General features: G+C 42.1%; 1 protein-coding gene across 1 annotated transcript; it reads right to left on the bottom strand.

Moving 5' to 3' along the window:
* Window positions 1–6,558: 6,558 nt before the first annotated feature.
* ZP4 (zona pellucida glycoprotein 4) lies at window positions 6,559–13,418 on the bottom strand. Its single transcript, XM_032883118.1, has 11 exons — window positions 13,247–13,418; window positions 12,713–13,003; window positions 11,608–11,757; window positions 10,493–10,680; window positions 9,847–9,944; window positions 8,920–9,050; window positions 8,546–8,735; window positions 8,322–8,469; window positions 7,942–8,020; window positions 6,801–6,917; window positions 6,559–6,662 (listed from the first exon to the last, which is right to left on the bottom strand). Exons 1-11 carry the CDS (start codon window positions 13,416–13,418, stop codon window positions 6,559–6,561), a joined length of 1,668 nt encoding a protein of 555 aa, XP_032739009.1.
* Window positions 13,419–24,816: the final 11,398 nt, after the last annotated feature.

Below are 24,816 nucleotides of genomic sequence, written 5' to 3'. Positions count from 1 at the left end.
ATGAAAATCCTGAGTGAGGAATTAGGGAAGTAGAATTTCCAAGGGATAGCCAGGAATCAAGACCAACAAAAATGACCAAAGGAGATTCAGAAAAGTCCAAGAGCTAAGTATTTAAATCCAGAAAGATAGAAATAATTTAGTCCTTATTTCAGATATTAGAAAGTCAAGTCTGTAGAGGTTAAATGTTTTACAACAGTCATGTAGCTAGTATCCTGGTCTGAATATTTTGGGTGAAGGTGGGGGCAGCAGGGGCTGACAATGTCTTAGAATGTTTACTGTGATATCAGGTTCAATTTCTGGTTCTCTGTTGTTTCTCTTGTTCTCAGACCATCTAAGTTCTCTGTTTGTAATTGTAATAGATCACTCTGATTTCCAATACAAAAGGGAATTTTGTTGAACTTGAAGGTCCAAAAAAAAAAAAATAGTTTCGATACATAGTGCTCAAATCAAGATACTGTTTCCCATCATCTGCCAACCGCTTTGGGTTTTCTTAGATTTGTCCTAAGAGGAAATTTTATTTCTCTGGAATATGACAGAATGATGGAATCTTAACACTTAGGTCCCTAAGTGGTCAATGACCAGCAGATTTCCATCCTTCTTGACTGAAAGTGTTATTTTTTATCTCAATTTTATAGGTATTATGAATCTAAGATATTTCATAGGCTTATTTTAAATCTCCCTTGCTTATGGGCTGATTAGACACAGGGAACAACAACCCCCCAGCTTGCTAACACTGAGGACATAGTAATCTAATAGGATCTGCCGATACCAAGGTGCATAGTGTCAGAAAACAGAGTGATGATGGAGGGGACCCTTGTAGCTGGGACTAGGTACAGCCTAAGGAGGAGGAGCAGACACCGGACTATAGCAGATCTTACCTCCGAAAATAGGTGCCTGGCCTTAAGGGATATAGAGCAATTAGAACTTTTACATAGTTAATAGCTAGCCTGAGTGTAAAAAGAGAAATACTTTGGAAAACAGTTTGGCAGTTGCTTACGAAGTCTACACTTCCCCAGGACTGAGCAGTTCAACTCTTTCACATCCAAGATCACATAGCTCCACAAAAGGGATATTAATTACCTCTTGTGTGTTAAAAAAGTCACCCCAGAAACGTGTCCTGTAAAAGTAATAATCACTTCTTTTTCATGGTTGTTGTAGAACAGATATTCAGAACCAGCTCAGCTAGGTGGTTCCAGTGCAAGGTCTTTTTTATAAGGCTGTGGGCCGGAGGATTCTCTTCCAAGGAGGCACTCACAGGGCTGTTGGCTGGTGAGAGGCTCAGTCCCTTGCCACAGGACTGCTTCAGCATCCTTATTGTGGCAGGACAACGGACTTCTCCATAGACAAGGCAGAAGCTGCACAGTCTTTTATAACCTATGCCCCAGCCCATCATCACTTTTACTGTGTTCTATTGTCACAGGGCCATTTTGGTTCAGAGGAAAAGATTGCACAAGGTTGTTGTACACTAGGAAGGAGGCTGGTTACCAGTATTTAATAACTCTAAACTGGAAACCACTCAAATGCCCATCACTAAGAAAAAAAGAAGAGTTTTCTTTATATATTTTATATTAAACATTTTATTTGAAAGAGAGAGATCATGAGCGGGGGGTGGGGAGGGTAGAGGGAGAAGCAAACTCCTCACTGAGCAGGGAGCATGATGCAGGACTCAATCCCAGGACCCCAGGATCATGACCTGAGCCAAAGGCAGACATTTAACTGACTGAGCACCCAGGTACCCTAAGCTCCTATTTTTGAAAGATCTTGTTTGAGGGAGAGGGGAGAGAGAGAGAGAACACAAACAGGTGCAGGAGCATGGGGAAAGGGACGAGCAGATTGTGAGGAGTATAGAGCTTGATGGGGGCCTCAGTCTCATGACCCTTAGATCATGACCTGAACCAAAATTCAAGAGTCAATGCTCAACTGACTGAGCCACCCACGCACCCCTAAACTGATATTTTTAGTGTAGTGCATAAAAGAACAGTTGACACATGTAATGTAGATCTCAGACACTAAAGAGTCTGAACAGAAGTGTATGTATGATTCCATTTACATGAAGTTCAAGAACAAGTAAAACAAACCTCTGGTGATAAGACAGCACCTGTAGAAAATGTTCACCAGGAATAAAAATGAAGAAACTTCCTGGGATTGCTTCATTTGTTTTATCTTTTGATTAGGGTGGTGGTTAGACAAATATATATTCAATAGGCTCTCTACAACGTTGGTACGCCTTATATGCTTCATTGTATGTATACTGGGACTAGAGAAGTTAAGAAAAAAAAAAAAAGCCAGGAACTGTTAAACACCTGATCTTTCTGTATATGACTAGGCCATTTACTTTCTTCCACCCTGGCAGTGAACAGATGGACCTGGGACAAGGGATTCCTGGAATTTAGGAGTATAAGACTTCCAGTCTACTTTGAATGAGTAGATCCATATAAATGTGGAAGAAATGTGAGCACTCATAGTTTGTGGTCAAATTTGGTGCTTCTTGGTCTTCAGTTACACAGAGCTTCCAGTTGGCTTTTATACCATGTGAATGGACAAGATTGATACTTGAAGACATTATCAAGAAAAAAAATTCTGAGAAGACAATTCAGGATAAACCAGATTTGTATTTGAAAAGTCAGAATATACAGTGTTTTTAAATCTCAAAATATGTGCCTAAACAAAAGACAGATCAAGGAAATAGACAATTTAAGAACATTTCATCTGGAAATGAACTAGGGGGATAGAGACAAGACAGAAGGGGGATAAACCAGAAACAAGGATTTTTCCTTGAGTTATAAGTCATGTGCTCTGTATTAAAATTTTCTATCAACAAATTATAGATAGAAGGCCAGAGAATGGTGATAGAGAATATTCTAAGTTCTAAAGCATATGGAAAAGCCAAATACAGGAGTTCAGAAGTCAGAGTAATGGGCTGGAATAACCTTCCAGAATAACCTGGAGGTCAACAGAGCAATACCTTCAAAATAGAGAATAGGCCACTCATCTGTAATTTGGTACCTAGCTAACCTGTCAAGAGCTAGCTTGGGGGAGGGGCAAGAAGAAAGATGCTCTCAGGCATCCAGGTTCTTAAAGTTTGCCTTCTATGCCATTCTTTATCAAATGGATATTAAAAAAAAAAAAGTATATGGTGCCAGAGCTAAGTAACAAACTGAAACAGGAGCTAAGATTCATCCAAGAGAAAGGGAAGCCATCAAAGGGAAATCTTAGGCTGATAGCTGTGTAACAGGCCTTGGGAGCTACCTAGAGAGTGAAGACTCTGCAAGATAAATTAGTGATAGGCACACAAAGGAATAAACAAAATGAGCAATTATTTTATGCAGGAAAAACCCAAAATATATAAGAGCTAGAAATCCGTTTCATTAAGTTTGGAGTATATTGTGAAGGTAGGGAAGAGTCTGGGTGGCAATATAAGCTTATAAGAAGTTACCAGAAAAAGCCTCTTAAAATTAGACAAATGCCAAAAAGTAGTATAAATTTGAGGATGTTTAAGAATTATCTCCTCTGGGGATAATAAAGTTTCCAATTTAGCTAAGAGACTGTATTAATAAGCTATTCAAGTTAATGGTCCCAACTGATATTTCACTTTAGAGCTATGATTTAACTTTAAGGTAAGTATACTTAGCCAGAGGCTTTTCTATTCAGAGGTACACTATAATAATTTCTCCCTGCAATATTCCTTTTTCCCTGTTGAGCAGTCTAAGTTCCAATAAAGATTCCATGGTTAGGAAAGCAGAAACACCCTAGATATATAGAAATAGGTTCTGTAGAGCTCTACTCCTGTAAGATTTTCTGAAAGAAAGTTTCCGCAGTCACATATGTTTGGGAAATATTTTTAGCTCCCTTTGGAGGCTAACAATGCATTAATATAATCAATCTGAGAAACCTGGCTGAAGAGAACCTACAGGTTCTAGGTCAAGGCTTAAGCTCCATGATTTAGTTCCTTGTTTGGAACTAGTTTAAATATAGAGGTTACCACCTTTCCAAAAGGAAAAAAAGTGGGGGATAACTGGCTGGCTCAGTCAGTTAAGCATCCAACTCTTGGTTTTGGCTCATGTCATGATCTCAGTGTCAAGCCCAAGTTGGGCTTGAGCTCAGTCAGCACTTAGTCTATAGGACTTGACACACTGGCTTTGTTTTACTGGGATAAGCCAAGAACTCATGACCTTATCCACTTAGTTTTTGCACAGGCAGAGCAGGACTGGACTTGGCAATTCCTTCTCATCATTCTCTTGATTTTCCCCCCCTTATTTACCATCATGATTTGTCTGCCCTTGTTGCTGGGACATCTTTCATGGTTTATGTTGCTTTTCTTCCCATGCTAGCATAATGCCTGTCACATAGGATGTCTAGTACATATTTGAATTTAGTGACTTCACTCATGCTGTAGCTCCTTGCTGAAGTAGCTCCTAGCCAGATGTGGCTATAGACACATGAAGTGTGGCTAGTATAAGAATTTTTAATTAAGAGGGATGCCTGGGTGGCTGAGTTGGCTAGGCAACTGCCTTTGGCTCAGGTCATGATCCCAGGGTCCTGGGATTGAGCCCCACTTTGGGCTCCCTGCTCAGTGGGAAGACTGCTTCTCCCTCTCCCTCTGCTGCAGTGCCTGCTTGTGCTCTCTTGCTCTGTCAAATAAAGATCTTAAAAAAAAAAAAAAAAAAAAAGAATTTTAATTAAGAAAAAGAATTTTAATTAAATTTGGAAACACCTACTTTGTTCAGCCATAAGAAAACTTAATGTTTGGAACAATTTGGGTACATGAATCTGGTTTTTCACCTGTAGATATTAGGAGACCTAAAAATATGGTACTTCCAATTTTTAACCTGCAAATTGAGATGTGCTGCAAATATACATGGATATAAAAATATCAAATTCTGCTTTACTGAAGTGATAAAATTACATGTAAGTTTTTAATTTTTTAAAGATTTATTAAAGATAAAGAGAGATCACAAGTAGAGAGGCGGGGGGAGTAGGGCTCCCTGCTGAGCAGAGAGCCCAATGTGGGGCTTGATCCCAGGACCCTGGGATCATGACCTGAGCCAGCCGAAGGCAGAGGCTTTAACCCAGGCACCCCTAGTTTATTTTAATTGTATTTAACCTAATACATCTATTCATGATTGCCCAGGTAACCTACTGTTATATTTGGTTACTGAACAAGTTAACCACTATCACCACTGCAATCCAAGACCACTGTTCTTCTTTAGCAAAAAGGGGAGTCTGTCATTAGTCCCAGACCTTTGTTCTAGGCATCTGTTTTAGCAGCCTCCCTCAAGCAAGTGTCAGGCAGACAGGCAAGCTGCAGAAAAACTTTGGTCAAGTTTAATCTGTCCCACTGGAAATTGGTCCTATGGAAGAACTGAGTATTTTTCAGTAGAATATGGAGTTAAAATACACAGTATCTGAAATCAGACTTGAATTCATGGTCCAGTCTTGCCATTAGTTGACTAAGTGATACTGGGTAAGTTTGGCTTTATAGGTGTTCCGAATCCTGGAAATCAGGGATGAACATTTACCTTTTTAGGTTTTCATAAAGCTCAAGTATGTTATCAAGCATCTAGGATAGTTCCTGTCACATAAAAGGCATATAGTGTCCCTGTCAGTTCCTGTCACATAAAAGGCATATAGTGTCCCTGTCAGTTAAGTAAGGAAATATTCATTCCCTGCTTGGAAGCAGTTTGAAGTGGAGTTGACTTGCCTATAAAGCAGGTATTTAAGTACCAAGATTAATGCCCTTAACTTTGCTGAAATAGAAGGCAACCTACAGGTTACTCCCTGAAGACAAATGGGGAAACAAAATTTCCCCAGGATTAATTTCAGAACTCCGCCATGATGAGAGTACAGAGTACAAAAGTATGACCAACAGTGTTAGTTACTAGAGAGCTGAACAGAATATTTACTTTAAGTCACCATGTGTTTCTATTAGTCTTAAGGACTCTTAAACTAGGGAATTGCTGGTATGGCTCAAAACTAAGCCTCTTCTGATCAAACCATTTCCAGCTGGCCAATCCATGATCAGATACTTCCTTTTAGTCATTGTTTTTGACATTGGTTTTCAATGTGATGCTTAGAATATCATCTTCACCTGAGAAATGGTTAGAAATATAAGTTTTTAAGCCTTAGCTCAGACCTGCTTAAATTCTGGGGGTGGAACCAGTATCAATTTCATCAGCCCCCTTTTATCCTGATGTACACTGAAGTTGGAGAACCAGTGTCTATAAGATACCAGACTAGCTCTAGGCTAGTTCTACCTTAGTTTGATGGATTTTGAGGAAGAGTTTCGTTTTACACCCCTCTAACTTGTAGCCCTCTTTGTATTTAGTTTACTATCTAACTTGTCAACCAACTATGAATCTACTGAAGTGTTCTTTTCAGAAATTAGAAGGGCTGAAGGAGAGGCCCAGGGTATCATGATTGTTTTTCTATTGTCATGCAAAATACTGCCCCAAGCTGGAAAGAGGAGATGCCAACAGCAGGTTACTTACTTTCTTTCAAATGAGAAGCTGGGCACAGTCTGATAGTTCAGTCTGGTTTTATTAACACAACTGGAATAATTCATCTCCATTTTCTGATAGCCAAGTAGGACACTAACAAGGCTCCAATGATTAAGGTCCCAGAAAGGCCTGCCATCCACAGAGCTTGGGAATCTACAGGAGAACCTGTGGGGTAGAAAGGTAGGTTAATGTATGCCAAGACCAGGTAATTCTATATGCTTGATATATATATAAGTAGCTTTGGCTTGACTATTGGTTCAGGTAAGGGGCTTCCAATAGCTGCTTAAGTCTCTGCCCACTCACTTGGTTTTTTATGGAGCTTTTCTGAGGAGTCCTTAGTGGCTTGGAGTAGGATCATGGGACCCTTGCTAGAAATGCTAGCAGTATGGTTATGAAAATGGATGTTGGAATTTCTTCTTCCTGTTGGAGAAAGGAGAGCTAGGGATTAGTTAGAATTCTTTGTACATGGATGGGAAGGAGAGAGTTAGGTCCTTCAATGGGCACAGCTCTGTTCCATGTCTTAAGTGTGTTAATAGAAACTCAAAGAAGTCCAAGACTTTGTATCTAACAGTGCTACCTCGTTTTCACCAGAATTTAATAGAATTATGATATTTGCCTTTTCCCAAACTGCTATTCTTCTATTGGTCAGTAATAGTTTAATACCAAGACCTTTTCCTAAGCTACAAAGGTGACTAAGACAGTAACAGAGCAAAGCTGTTTGAATCCCATTTCTATTGCCAGTTATAGGACCTTAGAAAAGTCAAAGTTTTAGAAGGGTATCCGTTTCTTTCAGAAGCATAGACATTTCTTTTAGAAAGGTATAGAATATAGGTCATCAGAGTTAGGTTCTAAATATTTAATAAAGCGTTTCATAACTATTATTGAGGTGTAATTATACAAGGCCTGCCCACCCCAACAAGGGACTTAAAGCTTTAGGGGTCATGATTCCCAATGAATTCAGGAGGTAGACAGGTAAAAGTCAGTGGACCAGGTAGAAGTACACACACGTTATTGGAGGACAGGGTCTGACCAACTAGAGCACCTACTCTGTCTGCAGTCATATGCCAACTATAGATCTTTAGGCCGTGTTGCTAGACAGGCCTATAAGCAGGTGTCAATGGCTCTGTTTGTGAGCTGGCCAGATAAAAGTTTTGTTAGACTGAGCCATGTGTAGGTCTTGGGCCAGTCTGATTCCTCACTTAGCTTTTTCCATATACATTTTGACTAAGGCTGAGACTTGAGGATTTATAGCTTATATTTAAGAGGCCTGGAATTCTAGAAAGCTTGTTGTCTGTCCTGCTGCATCCTAAAAATTCCTAAAGTGGACTCATTAATAAGAGGATTCTTTACTTGGAATCATTTGCCTATAGGCTACAGAAGGTTAGCCGTGGGACTCAAGAGGATTTCAGGTCTGTCCTCCAGTATGGACAGCTTGGCTACTCACTCCTGGCAACAGGACAGGTTATCGTACAGGATGGTGTCCCAGCAGGCTGGCAGACGGACGCACTACAGTGTAGGTACACCTGGGAGCCAACAGAATAGAGATCATCGTACAGGACCACATCACAACTCTTCCAACTTAACTACCCGGGAAGAAGTTGAAAGTTGCTATATCCCGACATCCCAAGCAGATACCACGATAACACTAAAGAACTGGAGTCCAGTAGGCAAATGTCATCATGCCACTGGGACCAGCAATGGTGCGGAGGAAATACGCAGCCACAATTAAGGAGCAATCCTGGCCAAAGAGTGGTAGGATGTGGAAACAGTTCTGAGTTGGAGGGTTCTGAGCCCTGCTGAGGAGCACAGAGGGAAGCATCGTACCGGTCCTCCGAGTGCCTTCTTTGTCACTGAGTCCACAAAGCTGAAGGTAAAAATGCTGAAACGCTGGTAGTGAGATGGAAATGGAGGATCCAGGGCTTTCTGGACAGGGATCAGCTGCGTCTGATAGTTGTCTCCAGCATAGGGGCACCTAAGCAAAGATATCCAACAGTGAGGAGAGGCTTCTCTGAGGGACTCCAGCACAGGTGCACGAAAGAGCCCCTTACCCTTTCACCAGCATGGGCCACTGGGGCTGATGCAAGGGGTTTGTGCTGGGTGTGGCCCAACAGTGCTGGAGGAACAGCCCCAGGTGGGGGTCTGTTCTGTGGCGGATAGACACCTCCACGTAAATGGGATCCCGAAGCAGCTTCACCACTGGGTAGTCACTGGCAGTGTAGTAGGATTCATAGTGCTTATCTGTAAGAGGCCAAAAGGAGTTGAAGCAATAAAACCAGAATTAGGAACTTCTGTATTGCCTGAGACCGAGCATATACACACGAATACCTCCAGCAGTTCTTATTACTGGGTTATTCTCTTAATGCCCAGAGAAGAGCTACGGCTTGAGACTGTAGGCCGGATGCTCCAGCCAAGTGGGTCTTACCTTTGGCAATCTTGAGTTCCAGAGTAAGGGGTCCAGCCTGGGTTTCAGGAAGGGGTGGTGGGAGTGTAAAAATCTGGACATTAACCTGGGAGGCATTGCTGCTGATCAAGTAGCTGCAGCTAACTCGAAGCCTAAAAAAACCAAGAGGTTTGTTAGCTAGTGTGGGTAGTAGGATGGGCCAGGCCAACCTTCAGTTTTTAAAGGTTTTAGGAACCATTACATGCGAGGTGCTGGACAAGTTTGTAAACCTAAGGGGTGTGGTTCCTGAGCTTGTAGGAGCTAGATCTTAGTTGGGAGACCAATATGTAGACAGGATCACGGTCAGTGTGGTACTGCGAGAAACGTGCTTTCTGTAGAGAGGGTAGTCAGGGAAGAGCTTGCAGGGAGTGGTCTTGAAGGAAGGTAAAAAGTAATGGAGGTAAGAGGAAGGAGAGAAACAGCGGACAGTACAGAGAATGGAGACCAGAGTTTGTCCTTCTAGGGAATCAAGGGACTTCAGTCTGAGGTTGGGGAATAGTGAGTGAAGGATTTGAGGTTTGCACTGGAGAGGGAAGTAGGAGGTATTTCATGCAGGTGCTTCAGGTTCCGTTCATGTCAAGTTTAAGCTGTGACATGACAATGAGGCAGCTTTAAGTGTGCCATTTTCTGAGGCATTGAGGGGATTCTTTCTGTTCCAGAAAGACTATGGAGGGAGAAGGCCAAATTGAGGGTCTAGGTAACTGAAATAGGAGTCCGGGGGAGTTCGATGGCAGTGATTCAGGATGACTTGGTCAAATAATGGTCCCTGAGATTGGACAACCAAGGCAGGGGACAGGTTCTCCTGTCATGAAAAGAGGTCTTGTGGATTCAGGGATTAGCGCAGAACTCCTGTTTTATGGAAGAGAAGGCATTCTGGTTATGCAAGGTCAGGTTAACTAACACCTTTACCTGAAAATACTGTCACGGGTGATAGAACCATGGCTCCAAGTTCTCACATCTCTAGCTGCGACCAGCTCATTTTCATATACTACCCAGTCTCCAATGATCTAGAGGTATGGGGAAAGAAGTATTACCATTCCTGTTAGCTAGGTGCCACTTTATTCAGAACTTGCTCTCACCTAGGAGTTAGCAGTGCTAGGCTATTTTAGGCTGCATTTTCTGCTCCTTGAACAGAGCAGAAGCAGGTGACAACTAACTTGGGACATGATCACTTCACCTTACCTCAGGATAAGGCAATAGGGCTTGTAGTACTCAAATGAGGCAGCCAGGAACAGGACCAGATAAGGTCAGCCAACCTCCTGCTTACTTCTCTGGGGCGATGTGGCAAGAAGAACCTATTACTTGTTCCCCCCTTCCAGGGCTTGGTAGAAGTGCTGGGCCCTTGAGCACAGCTGGGATCTTAGCTGAACGCCCAGGGGTGGTTTTGGCTTTCTCAGTGGTGAATATTCTTCTGTCCTAAAGACCATGATACGCACCACACCGCAGTCAGCTGTCTCCTTCATGGCTAAGATATTCCACCTCTCCCTCCAGTCACTAGGGCATTTCTATTTGACTTCTAGAACTAGGAACAGAGCCAAAGGTCAACTGCTCTTACCCGTCTTGTGGTACCACAGGAATTGAATGGAAACCAGAAGATGGCAAAGGTATGTGTTGCCATCACAGGGGTGCATTCATGGTCATTCCTGAAGGCCAAGCGCACAGAATTTAAGAGCAGCGGGGGTGAGGTCGCCTTCCGAGACACGGCAATGGAGAAGTGGCCATCTTGGGTACAGTGGGATGTCACTGAAAAACCAGAGTGGCTGTGCTGAAAACAGGCCATACCTTCTGTTTTGAGCCAGCTAGATATTTAGAGAGTTTTGATTCCTCCCCTGAGAGGCTGGCAGTCCCAACTAATGGACTCTGTGCAAGTTCAGCTGTCCAGAGCTTAACTGAAGCCCTGAACGAGTGCCTGGATGGAGCCCCTGGATTTGAGTGTTGCCTCCACTGCTTACTGAGCAAACTTCAGCCAAGCATCTACCCTGCTGCCTCTAGCTTCACTTATAAAATGGGGGTGATAGTACTTGCTTTGTTCTACTGGTCAGTATTCAGAGTTTAGAATAGAGTATGGATTATACATGTTTTGCATTAGAAAACCTTAGACTAGGATTTGGGACCCACAGGAAGCAGTCTGAAAGGGGGTTCTCTAGACACTTAACCTACTTCCAAGCTGGCTGATTGTCTTAAATTTCTGTCAACTAGTTATTTTTGCAAGTAGACTTAGCTTCTTGAGTTCATTGAATATTTGGTTTCTGGGCCCCTGGGTGGCTCAGTGGTTAAGCGTCTGCCTTCCGGTTAGGTCACAATCCCGAGGTCCTATGATCGAGACCTGCACTGGGCTCCCTGCTTGGCGGGAAGCCTGCTTCTCCCTCTCCCACTCCCACTGCCTCTGCTAGTGTTCCCCCTCTTGCAGTCTGTCAAATAAACGGATAAAATCTTTTAAAGAAAAAAAAAAAATATTTGGTTTCTAGGAGAGTTGACAAGGCAAGGCTGTAGAAAGTGATCAATTAGGGTCAATATTCTAGGATACCCTCTGCTTATACACTAACTTCTGGTCATCTTTAACATTTGTCTTCTGGGGGTGAAGGGAGGAGGGAAGATCACTCTTCTCTGGATTTAATTGCAAGTTACTGGTACTTTTCTTTAGCTGGTTTCAGAGATGCAGTAACTCACCTGTGTTTCCATAGTAACAGGAATTAGCCTCCAAATTGTAGCAGCAACCAACCTTCTCACAGTCTCTTTGACTGATAGGTGAAGGAGCGCATTGCAGCCTGTCCCACGCTGGGACAGAGTCACACAGGTCAGCGTTTGGAGCATCTAGGGCTACATTTTGAAGAGGAGAGTAACATAAGCTAGATAACAAAGTTGGGTCTTAAGGAAAAAAAAATATTTCATTACTAAGTATTAACATTCCCACAGATGTCCAGATGATCAGGGTAGGTCTGTATTACATGCTAGCAATAAGTTTCAGAAAGTTAAGTAAATATTAAGTCCCCTGAAATTAGTACTTTTTGAAAGAAGAGAATACCAGCAAGATGAGGGGAAGCATTGGGGCTCCTTTTTCCTTCAAGCAAAGAATTCTTCCTTCTGTAGAGGTGCTTCTCCATCTTCCTGTACTGTGAGTTAATGGGTGATCTTTTTGAAATGTGGGGTCTGGTACAGCAGGTTTGATATGGGGATTGGGATTCTACATTCTACCTCTTTGGATTATATTTTGGGTACAAGGCAGGGGAAAAGAGTGAACTACAAGTTTGAATCCCTTAGGACTTGAAGGTAGGGCTTGCAGAGCACAAGACAAGATTTGCTGAAGCTGAGTCACACTTCCTACTAATTCCCCAGTTAAGTGATCAAGTAGCCTCCAGCTGAAAGGGCTTAGCCCTATTTTCAGGGCACAGTTGATTCTCGGAGACGTTTGCCAAGTATCCTTAATAGCTTTAGTTCCTTCCCTGCGCTTCTCAAGACTGAGGAGCTCCTGGTCTTGGGCTAATTCTTGTTTGAATCCCAGCTCTGGAGCTCCCCAAGAGCTCCCCAGTGAGGGGCAGTAATAGCACATACAGTACTGGTTAGGACTGGGGAGGGGACAGTGCTCTGCCCTCCGTGGTGCCTGGCACCGAGTAATCTAGTCACTCAAGTAGTAGTTATCTTAAGGACCTCATGTGCGGGGGAGCTGGAGGACAGTCCTTATGTCACTGTCACGGCACAGAGTGGGTAGAAGAGCCCAAGAGCTCCTTCCAGGCAGCTCAGCACTACCCACACCCTGAGAGTTTCCAGCCCTTACCTGGGGGATCCACAGGACACTTGAGCAGCTTTGTCTTTGTAACCGTGCTGTGTCCAGTCACATCTGCTCCTTCAACTCCAAGTAGCATGATATAGTGGGGATCCTGGGGAGTCACCCCTGATGGTGGTGCAGGGGTTCGCAGCATTCCTGGCGATTGGGTCATCCTTACCCACTCGGTGACATAGCAGCTGCTATAAGAGGCTTCTAGCACCATGGAGCTGCCTGGGCCCTCCCTTAGCCAGGTACCACAGCCAGAGTCATTCTGCAGCCTGTGTGGCAGCCCGTGATTGTCTGGAGGGCAGGCAGGAGTGAAAAGCACAGGGGGTCAGTGGCCACAGTCCTCAGTGCTGGGAAAGGATAGCCTGCTTTGCTGTCAGACCTCAAGGGGCAGCAGCAAGAAGAGAGAGGGACTCTGGGAAGGGAAGTTATATTTTAGAGGATTCAGTCTATAGGAGAGGCTGCAGAGTTTACCAAAAGGGGAAAGTGTTAGGAGGGGAAACTAGAGGGCTAAGCTGAGTGAGTCATCAAACTTACCCCAGGCTATCAGTGTAGGAGCTGCTGTCCCCTGGCTCAGGTTTATGGTGAACTGAAGACTTCGTAGGCCACAATGGAGTTCACCAGGATAATCTGGTGCCTCGGGCTTCTGGTGGCCACTCAAAGCAAGAGACAAGGGTAAACAGAGCAAGATGGACTGCAGCATCCACATAGCGCCGCTAGGAGCCCCTAATGGCTGTAAGACCTGCCTAAACTCCCAAGAACCAGAGCTCCCCATGCTCCGTGAGGTTCTTTATATACAAAAGGAACTGGCTTCAGGTGCACGCGTGTGTGATATGCAGGTGGACCTCCTTTGGGAAGGGTGATTCTTCCAGCTTCATTCACTTTGGGCCATGGTCTGCAGCTGCATTACTTTAAACATTGCAATCCAGGCAATTCCGAGCTTAGGAAAAATGTGGTACCTTTTAGCTAAAAGAGGCTTCCCCAGAGTTGCTCAAGGTAGCACTTATTCTAGTAGCTTATTGACTTTAGAAGACCATACTCTCGAATTTTGCACATTTGGGTAGGAATGTGAACTCTGTCACCTGCGAGCTCTGCAATCTGGCTAAGTTACAACCTTTTGGAAACTCAGTTTTCTCTTCTGTAAAATGGGAATAATATCTCCCTTTAATAGTGTTCTTGAGGGTTAAGTGAGGTGTTCTAGGTCAACTGTGTGCCAAATACTTAGGCAAAGAGTGCTCAGTAAACACTGTTGGGGCCTTTAGGGATCCCCATTACCTTCATGGTTCTAAGCTTTGCAAAATTGGAAAATTGGAGCCTGGCTTGAAATTCCACAGAAATTTAACCTTGATTAAAAAAAAAAAAAAGTGGATTTAGAACCTTTCCCTGGTCCTAAGAGTTCACCACTAGAGTCTTGACAAATTCCAAAGCTTTTCTTTGCCATAGTTATCCTATTGGTCTCCTATATGGGACATAAGTAGAAATGTGGATCATAACATGGATTCCCTAAAGGAATTTGGCCTCTTAAGGAAATTTCAAAATCTCTCATCACTTACCTCTGTTTTAGACATATTTTCATAAATATGTGCAAGTTTCTTTTTCTTTCTTCTTCTTCTTCTTCTTCTTCTTCTTTTTTTTTTAATGTGGGAGTTTCTTATTTGCTTGGTTTCCACATTGTTGTTTTCCTTCGTACAAGGCTTATGGTTCACATGTTCTGGCCACTATATGGGCCATAGCATCAGACCAGGCAGGTTCTAGAGATATTCTAAGAGTCTAAGGAATGGATGGTTATACTCCTTACTGGAGAGGCAGGAACATGAAAACTGGCTTCCATAGTCTTTCCCCAGAATGGTCTTCTGATTATATTTAGCCCAATATTTATCATACAATAACATATCCCAAGTCAGCAAAAGTTTTAGCCGAAGCACTGAGAATGTATATACAGGTATCTCTAATTCTTGTCAACTACTAGAAGTGAGCAAATAAGCATATATCTTCTTGGGAAATTGGATGACCCATTTAACCACGTGAGAAAACATTGAAGGAACGCTGGACTCAGCCTTCCTGGGTGGGATGTGGCTTCCTGATATCTTTTGTCTGCACTGGATTTGGCCACTGGCCTTACACAGCCCATATACTTTCTCAGGGGACTTACCATGTTGGATTCTAAGGGCCTTTTACTTACTTCTCATTGCATCCTCAATGCCTTAGACAGTGTGTACTCCCTGCTCACTGAGTAAAGAATGAATCCATGAATTTGCGTTCATTAGTGGCCATGTCCTAAGTCTGCCCCCCTTGAAAATGTGGCTTTAACTCATAACCTTTAGCTGTTTGTCCTTCAGGTCACTCCATATGTGATTGCAGGTATAAGAAAGAAGGTGAAGCATGTTGTGTCTCAGCAGCTTACAGGCCAGTTTCCCCACTAGACTTATGGACGCTGTTCTCTAAAGCAGTGAACAAGGAGAGTTGCCCTTTTTGCTAATGCTTGGGGGCAGCGTAGCATCGTGGTTATTTGGATTTTGGCAATGCATGAAGCTGGGTACAAATTCTAAGTCATTACTTCCTAGCCCTGTGACCTCTGTCAGTGAGGTACAACTTTTCCATCTGTGAAGTGGGGATAGTAACACCTGCCTCACATGCGAGGTATTAGTATAACCAACAGGTATTGTTCAATGAAATAAGATGATGTGTGTACAGTGTCTGTTACAAAACTTGTTGCATAACTGCTACTTGTCAGTGTCAGGAATGTCAACAAGACCAGTCCACCTACTGGAGTCAGAAAGGTGAAGCAGGTGCCAAGCAGTGGCCTCCTTGGATTGGTGGGGAGTCTGAGAACAGCCTATCCTGGTGGGATTGCATTCTCTAGGGAGGTTGTGTGTTTACAGAGTTAAAAAACAAAATTGGGTGGAGATATCTGGAGGTCTACCCAGGCTATACCAGGCTACCTGGGTCTACCCAGGTGTATACCAGTCCCCGTGATGCCACAGAGGATGAAGGATGAGTTCCCAGTTGCCAGCAGGGGTCTGGGGTTAGGTGACTCATGCTCCCTCACTCCTGTGCTAAATCCTCTGAAGACATATTCATTCAACTGCACCACTCAATTTCAGGAGAGAAAGTGCACTGATAGCGTGTGATCCACCTTGAGGAGCCCCAAGTTTAACTGATAAGATATCCTATACCCCTATTATCTCAAAAGTAATGCTCTGCTCTTTGAATTTGGAAGGGTAGATGTTGTTTTATGTTAGAATCACTCGATCACTTAAAAATAATTTTTGTGGAATTACATACACAATACAAATCAGCATAACTTGTAGAGACTTACTGAAAGCCCTGTAATCAAGGTAATATTCCTTCGATCCATATTTTACAGGCATATTTAAGGATCTACCTTGTGTCAAGTACCAAAGTACTGGAGAGTCTCATACAGGAGGCTAAACTGCTTGTAATGGTTAATTTTATATGTCACCTTGGCCGTGGCATGGAGTGCCCAGATTAAATATTATTTCTGGGTGTGTCTGAGAAGGTGTTTTTCGGTGGCATTAGCATTTGAATCCGTGGGCTGGGAAGATTGCCCTTCATAAATATGTGAGCCAATTCCTCATAATAAATCTCTATAGAGAGATACATAAGCATATGTGTATGTGTGTGTGTATATGTATATATAGCTTTCTGTTTCTATGGAGAACCTTGACTAAGATCCTGCCAGTTCCTCTTTCACTGGTCTGCCACTGTGGGTCCCTCTAAGAGGGGAGGACAGGGTAGTTTCCACCCCTGGGACAAGGCAAACTGATTTCCAGAATCCTTATTCAATTAGGGTATATTTTTCCTGAGTCACATTTGACTATTTCAATTTAAACTAGAAAACAAGGGTATCACTATGCAGTTTACTAATGTTCCCTTTTTTGGAATGCGGGCACACACAGTGATTTCTGTAGAGATGGTTGCATTTTGATAGTACCAGGGTTATTATAAAGCTTTCTGGCCGTTCCTTGAGATAGGCATTTACAGTGGTTCCCTTGCCGTGACTGGAGTGTGTCCTCCTCACTGGAGGGTGAGGTATGGGGTAAACAAAGCCCCAGGAAACCCTCTTCAAGTCTGATAAAGCAATAATCAAAATTACCCCCCATATATAGAGGAGCGATGAGACCATTTTGTGTGCTAATCAGTAATTAGGGAGCAGTGAGGGAGTAGTACCCAGCTGTTCTCGGCATGTGGTGGAAATTAGGACACTTCTCTTCTGAAGGAAGATGTCAAACTTAATTTACTGTAAGTACTTACGTGGTGGTTTTTCTTTTCAATAAGCAAGAATGAAATGTAAGCCTGACTCAGTTGGGAGATGATGAGTCCCCTTGCTGGGTCTCCTTTTGACTTCCTGTCTCCATCCTGGGCCACACAACACCCCTCCCTAGTGCCCACTCTGCTCTGAGGTTGTCTGACCCCTCCACTCTACTCCTTTCTTTGCCACCAGGACCAACGGCCACCTTTAGGGAGAAATATCCTTCCCCTTTCACCCACAGGTAGACCTAGCTGAGTAGCTTTTTGGACTTTGGGAAGAATATATATATTGGTGTTCCTCTCTTTTGAAGTGGAAGGGGTGTTTAATAAAGAGGTCCTTAGGAGAGTAAGTTGCCAGAAAAAAAAAAGAAAAAAGAAAAAGAGCTGAAATTAAGGACTTTGGGGTAGGGATTTACAGATAACAGTTGCTGTTTCTGATTCATATAGGGAGTCAATTGAAATGATGCCCTCCCTCCTTAATTATGCTCATCTACTTCAGGGAAAGGCACCATTCATATTGGATTAAGGCCCACACAATGATCTGATTTTAACTTCATTACCTCCTTAAGACCCTCTGTAAGACCCTATCTTCAACATGTCTTTGTTAGGCATAATTCAACTCAAAACATCTTGCAAAACATTGTAAAGCTGCATCAGCCAAACCAATCTTTGTTTGGACCTTTTTTTTTTTTCTTTATATTTGGAAGACATGAGAACTGTGTGCATGTGAATGCCTTTGTATCTCCACTTTCATAATTTTTATTTCCTTGTTAAAATTCCTTTTAAAAAATTTCCAAACTTGGCTGCCTAGGTGGCTCAGTCATTAAGCATCTGCTTTCAGCTCAGGTCATGATCCCAGGGTCTTGGAATCAAGCCCCAGATCAGGAAGCCTGCTTCTCCCTCTCCCACTCCCTCTATGCTTGTGTTTCCTCTCTTGCTGTGTCTCTCTCTGTCAAATAAATAAATAAAATCTTAAAAAAAAAAAATTCCCAACCTTGCTTTGGCAAAACGGAAGGGATTTTTTTTATGTTTATTATTTAAAGTTTCTATTTTTATTTATTTATTTATTTTAGAGTGGAAGGGAGGGAAGGGACAGAGGGAGAGGGAGAGAAACTCTGAAGTAGACTTCATGCTGAGCGTGGAGCCCATTGTGGGGCTAAATCTCATGACCCTGAGATCATGACCTGAGCCGAAATCAAGAGTTGGTTGCTTAACTGACTGAACCACCCAGGTGTCCCATAAAGTTTTAAATTTTAGTTTCAGTTGGTTAACATATAGTGTAATATCTGTATGAGGTGTATAATACAGTGATTCAACAATTCCATATATCACCTGGAGCTCACCACAAGTGGATGCTTTATTCCCTATCACCTAATTCATCCACTACCCCCCTTCCCCTCTGGTAACCATCAGTTCTGTATAATTAAGAATCTTGGTTTGTCTTTCTTTTTTTTCCCTTTGCTCCTTTGTTTCCTCACTTCCACATATGAATGAAATCATATGGTATTCGTCTTTCTCTGACTGACTTATTTCATTTAGCATGATACTCTCTAGCTCCACCCACATTGTTGCAAATGGCAAGATTTCATTTTTTTTATGATTGAGTAATATTCCATCATCTATCTATCACTTCTTCTTTATCAATTTATCAGTCGATGGACATTTGGGCTGTTCCCATAATTTCATTATTATAGATAATGCTGCTGTAAGTATTGGTGTGCTGGTATCCCTTTGAAATACTATTTTTGTGTTCATAGGGTAGTTCCATTTTTAGCTTTTTGGGAAACCTCCATACTATTTTCCAGAGTGGTAGCACCAGCTTACATTCTCACCAGCAGTGCAAGAGGGTTCCCCTTTCTCCACATCTTTGACAACACCAGCTGTCTTATGTTGTTGATTTTAGTCAATGTTGTAGCTGTAAGGTACTATCTCATTGTGGTTTTGATTTGCATTTCCCTGATGATTGGTGATGTTGAGCATCTTTTCATGTGTCTGTTGGCCATCTGGATGTCTTTTTTGGAAAAATGTCTATTCATATCTTCTGCCCATTTTTTAGTTGGGTTTTTCACTTCTTGTGTGTTGAGTTACTAACCCTTTACTGGATATGTCATTTGCAAGTATCTTCTCCCATTCTGTAGGTTACCTTTTAGTTTTGTTGTTTCCTTTGCTGTGCAAAAGCTTTTTAATTGATGTAGTCCTAGTAGTTTATTTTTGCTTTTGTTTTCCTTGCCTCAGGAGGCATGGCTAGTAAGAAGTTGCTGTGGCTGCTATCAAGGAGGGTATTATCTGTGTTCTCCTCTAGAATTTTAATGATTTTAGGTCACACAATTAGGTGTTTAATCCATTTTGAATTTATTTTTGTGTATGGTGAAAGAATGTGGTCCAGTTTCATTCTTTTGCACGTTTCTGATCAGTTTTCCTAACACCATTTATTGAAGAGAATTTTTTCCCATTGGATATTCTTTCCTGTTTTGTCAAAGATTTATTGACCATACCATTGTAGGTTCATTTATGGGTTTTCTATTCTGTTCTATTGATCTGTCTTCTTTAGTGCCAGTACCATACTGTATTGACTACTGCAGCTTCATAATATTACTTGAAGTCCAGACTTGTGAAGCCTCCAGCTTTGTTTGTTTTTATTTTTCCTTTTTTCCTCAAGACTGCCTTGTCTATTTGGGGCTTTTTTGTGGTTCCATAAAAATTTTAGGGTTGTTTGTTCTAGTTCTGTGAAAAATCTGTTGGTATTTTGATAGGGATTGCATTAAGTGTGTAGATTGCTTTGGGCGGTATGGACATTTTAACAATACTTGTTTTTCATATCCATGAGCATGGAATGCCTTTCTGTTTCTTTGTATCATCTTCAATTTCTTCCATCAGTGTTTTATAGTTTTCAGAGTACAGGTCTTTTACCTCTTTGGCTTGGTTTATTCCTAGGTATTTTATTATTTTTTGTGCTATTGTAAGTGGGATTGTTGTCTTAATTTCTCTTTCTGCTGCTTCATTACTGGTGTAGAGAAATGCAACAGATTTCTGTACATTGATTTTGTGTCCTGGAATTTTACTGAATTTGGTTATCAGTTCTAGCAGTTTTTTGGTGGACTTTTTGGGTTTTACATATATAGTATTTTTCATATGCAAATAGTGAAAGTTATACTTACCATTTGGATGCCTTTTATTTCTTTTTGTTGTCTGATTGTTGTGGCTAGGACTGCTAGTTCTATGTTGAGTCAAAGTGGTGAGAGTGGACATCCTCATCTTGTTGCTAATCTCAGGGGAAATTTTTCAGGTTTTCCCTGTTAAGGATGATGTTAACTGAATTTTACATAAATAGCCTTTATTATATTGAGATATATTCCCTCCAAATCTACTTTGTTGAGGGTTTTTATCATGAATAGTTTTGTACTTTGTTAAATGCCTTTTCTGCATCTACTGAGATGATCATATGGTTCTTATCCTTTCTCTTACTGATCTGATATGTCACGTTGATTGATTTGTGAATCCTCTGAAGCCCAGGAATAAATCCCATTTGATCATGGTGAATGATTTTTTTTTAATGTATTGCTGCATTCTGACTGGTAATATTTTGTTGAGGATTTTTGCATCTATATTCATCAGGGATATTGGCCCATAATTCTCTTTTTTTGTGGTGTCTTTATCTGGTTTTGGTATCAGGGTAACGCTGCCCTCATAGAATGAATTTGCAAGTTTTCCTTCTAAACTAAAGGATCTTAAAGTTTTTTTTTTTTTTTTTTTTTTTTTTTTTAGAAGAAAGGGATCAGTAATGCATACCGTGGCTGAGTTGGTTGGTACCAATTGGCTGCTTTGGTTTAGAAAGCAGGGCAGACCTGGTGAGCCAGGGCAGCTGAAGATTAGAAAATTTAGGAGGAAAGGTGCTGCCCACTTGGAATCCAAAACCACTTTGGTCATTGCAATTGTTCTCAGCTGATTGGAGTTAATTGGAGTTTACAAATGTTGTGTCTGATGCAATCTTATATACTCAGGTTTCTTACATTCTACCCCAGCTTGTAACGAGGATATAACCTTGCTTTTCTAGCCCTGTGCCTTTACCTACATAGTTTCCTCTTCATGTGCTGACTGTGATCTCGTCTCCGTTGGACCAGTTCCCCAATTTCACTTTAAGCAAACGTTCTCCAAAGACTCATCCCTGGACCAACAGCGTATGCTTCAGCTGAGGACGTATCAGAAGTGTAAATCTGGGGGCCTAACTCCAGACCTGGTGAATCAGAAGCTCTGGTGTGGGCACCAGTATTTATGGGTAAGTCTCTTGGTGGTTGTGATGCATATTCAAGTTTGGGAAGCAGGCCTTGGGGTGGTGTACCCTGCGGTGGGACCAGAGTCCAGCTCCTTTTCTCCGTGAGGCATTTCGTGGTCCCCAGACTGGAGGTCATTACCTCTTGATTTGGTTTTCAGTGCTCTCTGTGTTCCTCTTGGAACCATTATGATTCAGTATTCTATTTCCCCTCCTGGAGCGTAAGGTCCTTGAAGGCTGTATCATACTCACCTTTGAATTCCCCACATGATTTTCCCATGTGCTCGGACAGTATTTTTGAGACAAATGAACTCTGAGTATTTATGTCTGTCTGTCTGTATGTATTTATTTCAACTCTGAATATTTAAATCATTTGCGTAATGTTTCTGAGGGAAGCTGGTTTTGCAGGGCCTACTTCATAATTGCCATCAACCTGTATTTTGGGGCTTATCTCAGCATGTGAGTAGAAACTTCCTGTTATCTTCAGGTTAGGATTCAGACTCCTTGGCATGGCCCCCAAGCCCTCCCCAACTGTGCCCCTGCCCACAGGTCCAGGGTAGCTTCCTTCCTGCCCGTGGCTGGACAAATGGAATTCCTCTGAGTTTTCCCAAACCTACTCTGACCTCTCCCACCCTGAGCTGTGGCCTGTGCTGTTTTTTTCTTCTGGAATACCCTCTCTGGCCTTATCTGCTTGTTTGCTCCTGCTTGGCTTATTTTAACTTATGTCATTGCATTTAAAAAATATGTATTTATTTACTTGAAAGAGAGAAAGAGAACACAAATGAGGGGAGGGGCAGAGGCAGAGGGAGAGAGAATCTCTCCTCTGAGTGTGGACCCCAACACAGGGCTCAATCCCAGGACCATGAGATCATGACCTGAGCTGAAGTCGAGAGTAGGATGCTCAAGCAACTGATCCACCAGGCACCTCATCATTGTATCTTATTCTTTCAAATGTCTGGCTGTGGTATCACCCCCTCTGGAAATTCTTGTCTGGCCACTGGCCCCCCGGGCCAGGTTGGGGACTATATCCTGGGACACCTCTGTGCCTTGTGCGCCTACAGCCCTTCTCAGTGCATCTTAATTATTACTTCCTCTGTCTGGGGCCTTCTCAGCCACAGGGTCTTTGAGTGTAGGCTGTGTTCTTTCTACTTTAGTGCCTTCAACACAGCAAGTCCTCAATAAATAATTCCAGAATGGACAGATAATGTTCTGGGAATGAGTCTTAAAGGAAATTTAACTAACCCATTGAATGCCCTCCTACCCTCTTGCATCTGGCCTGCATTCCACACTGCTGAGTAGCAGTCCTATTTGCATTCAGTTAAACAGAGTTGGTTTTTGTTTTTGTTTTTGTTTTTGATTTTTTACTTTCTTTACAACCTTCCCTGGAAGTGGGACTAGTTAAAATGATTTTGCCAAAACCTATTTGAGCATATTCAAAAATATATCTTGGAGAAGAGCAGCTGCTAACTGGGTTCATTTCACTCTAAGCAAATAATCAATGAAAGCATGAAATTTTTTTGTTAAGATCTTTTTATCCAACCTGAACACAAATAACTCAAATCATACACTTAGTGAATGTTCTGGGAATCAACGATGTTAATTCATGGGGCACCTGGGTGGCATCCAACTCTGGTTTCAGTTCAGGACATGATCTCTGAGTTGTGAGATCGAGCCCCGAGTCCGGCTCCATGCTGGGCTGGGTATGGAACCTGCTTAAGATTCTCTCTCTCCCTCTCTGCCTCTGTCTCCCCAGCTCTCTTGTACATGTACTCTTTCTCTCCTTATCTCTCTCTCTCAAAAAAAAAAAAGTTAATTCCACTCTATATAAAAACAAAAACTAACATTCACTGAATGTGAATAACTAACATTCTGGATCAGATATTTTCCTAGATCCTGGGGATGGAACTCATTTTTCTCCTGCCCTCATTTTCTGGTTCTCTCTTGCATTGGGCATAGTCCCTGCCACGTACTATGCTAGACTCAGGAGATCTAGTGGTAAATAGGAGGTACTTGGTCCCATGGAATTTATAGATGAGATGCTTTCTGAACAACAGCTAATCACACACGGATTCTTATGCCTAGCCCAATATCTGGCGATGGATACTTGAAGAATGAATAAATGAATAAAACTATAAAATCATGGATAAGCCAATTTCAAATGTTTTTATACATTTCAGTTAAGAACAACCAGCCCCTGGTTTTATCAGGCCATGTGGTCTGGGGGCTGTCCTTTCTGACAAGGTGCCAAGTATTGCAGAGAATGCCTCCAATATTCATCTTCTCCATGTATTTCTCACTCTCTTCCTTTTCCTTTCTTCCTTCATGTGGCAGAATTTGAGCTAGAAAACCTAGTCAAGATTGCTTTTTTATTTTCCCTCAAACTTCAAACCCCTCATTTTACAAAGCCATCTGATTTTCTTGATGCCAATAAAATTTTAAGTAAGATTCCTCCAAATTCATCAGGAGCCTATGAACAACTACCTTTTGGGCTGATGTCACTGACTGGGGGACCCGTAGGTTCTGAAGGCCAAGGGGGCTACCCTTTGAGTCTTCCCTAGAAACTGAGACTCACCTGGTGTCCTTTGATGAAGGACACGCAATCCGTCCTTGCCCCACTCTTAGTGATACTTTGCACAGCTTTATCACAAAATTTCTCCAGAACTGATGAAAATCATTGCAAGGACAAATTGAGGTAACAGCTGGAGAGAGATTGCTTGTGGATCAGAGATGCAAATTGGCTACGGCATTGGGTAATAAATGATTCCAATCTGTGTAAGAGGCTGGGGTCATGCTTATTACGGCCCCAAGCACCCACACTAGTGAGAGCTAGACTCTGGCAGGGATTTATCATGAAGTATATTAAAAATGTCATTAGTGAAAAATTAATATTATAAGACATTTTAGAAGGGTTGAAGCAATCATCTCACTTTAATAACACAGGACAGTTCCCACAAATACCCTTTATTTTTTCCTCAAGCAGAAAACGAGGAACATGCCAGGATTATCAGATCTCACCCTCTCTTTCCAAATTGCGAACTCAAACTGTTGATCATTTCGTTTCTTTCTTCTTAAATTGGGTCATGTTGTTGGCTGCTTGTGTGACAGGTCATGCCTGTATTTAAAAATACAGAAGACTTGTGGCCTTTGGAGGTAAAGGAATTGCTTCTCATCAGTTGAAAATCGTGTTTTGAAGATGGATTTTTAGGGAGCTTTTCTCTTGCAATAAGTACTGAGCTGTGTGTATGTAGTATCCTGTTCGGGACTTTGAAGGGGGAAAAAGAAGACATTTTGATGAAACTCCTAGGTTAATAGGAAAAGCCTTAGGAATTGGGGGACTTCATTTCCACCCTTGGAATCCTAGCACTTCCACAGAGTAGCCAGGAAATGATCTCACTGGCCTCATTTAAACTTTCTCCTTGATTTAGCATCTGCAGTTGACCCTTCAGCAATGTAGGGATTAGGAGTGCTGACCCTCTCCAAAGTTGAAAATCCATGTATAAATATTGATTCCCTTGAAACTATTGGCTATTTTTGACCAGAAACCTTACTGATAACATAAAGAATT

Source organism: Lontra canadensis, unplaced genomic scaffold (genome assembly GCF_010015895.1).
Source record: "Lontra canadensis isolate GAN:19392208 unplaced genomic scaffold, GSC_riverotter_1.0 scaffold85, whole genome shotgun sequence".
NCBI lineage: Eukaryota > Metazoa > Chordata > Mammalia > Carnivora > Mustelidae > Lontra > Lontra canadensis.
This window is presented reverse-complemented; position numbering and strand designations above follow the sequence as displayed.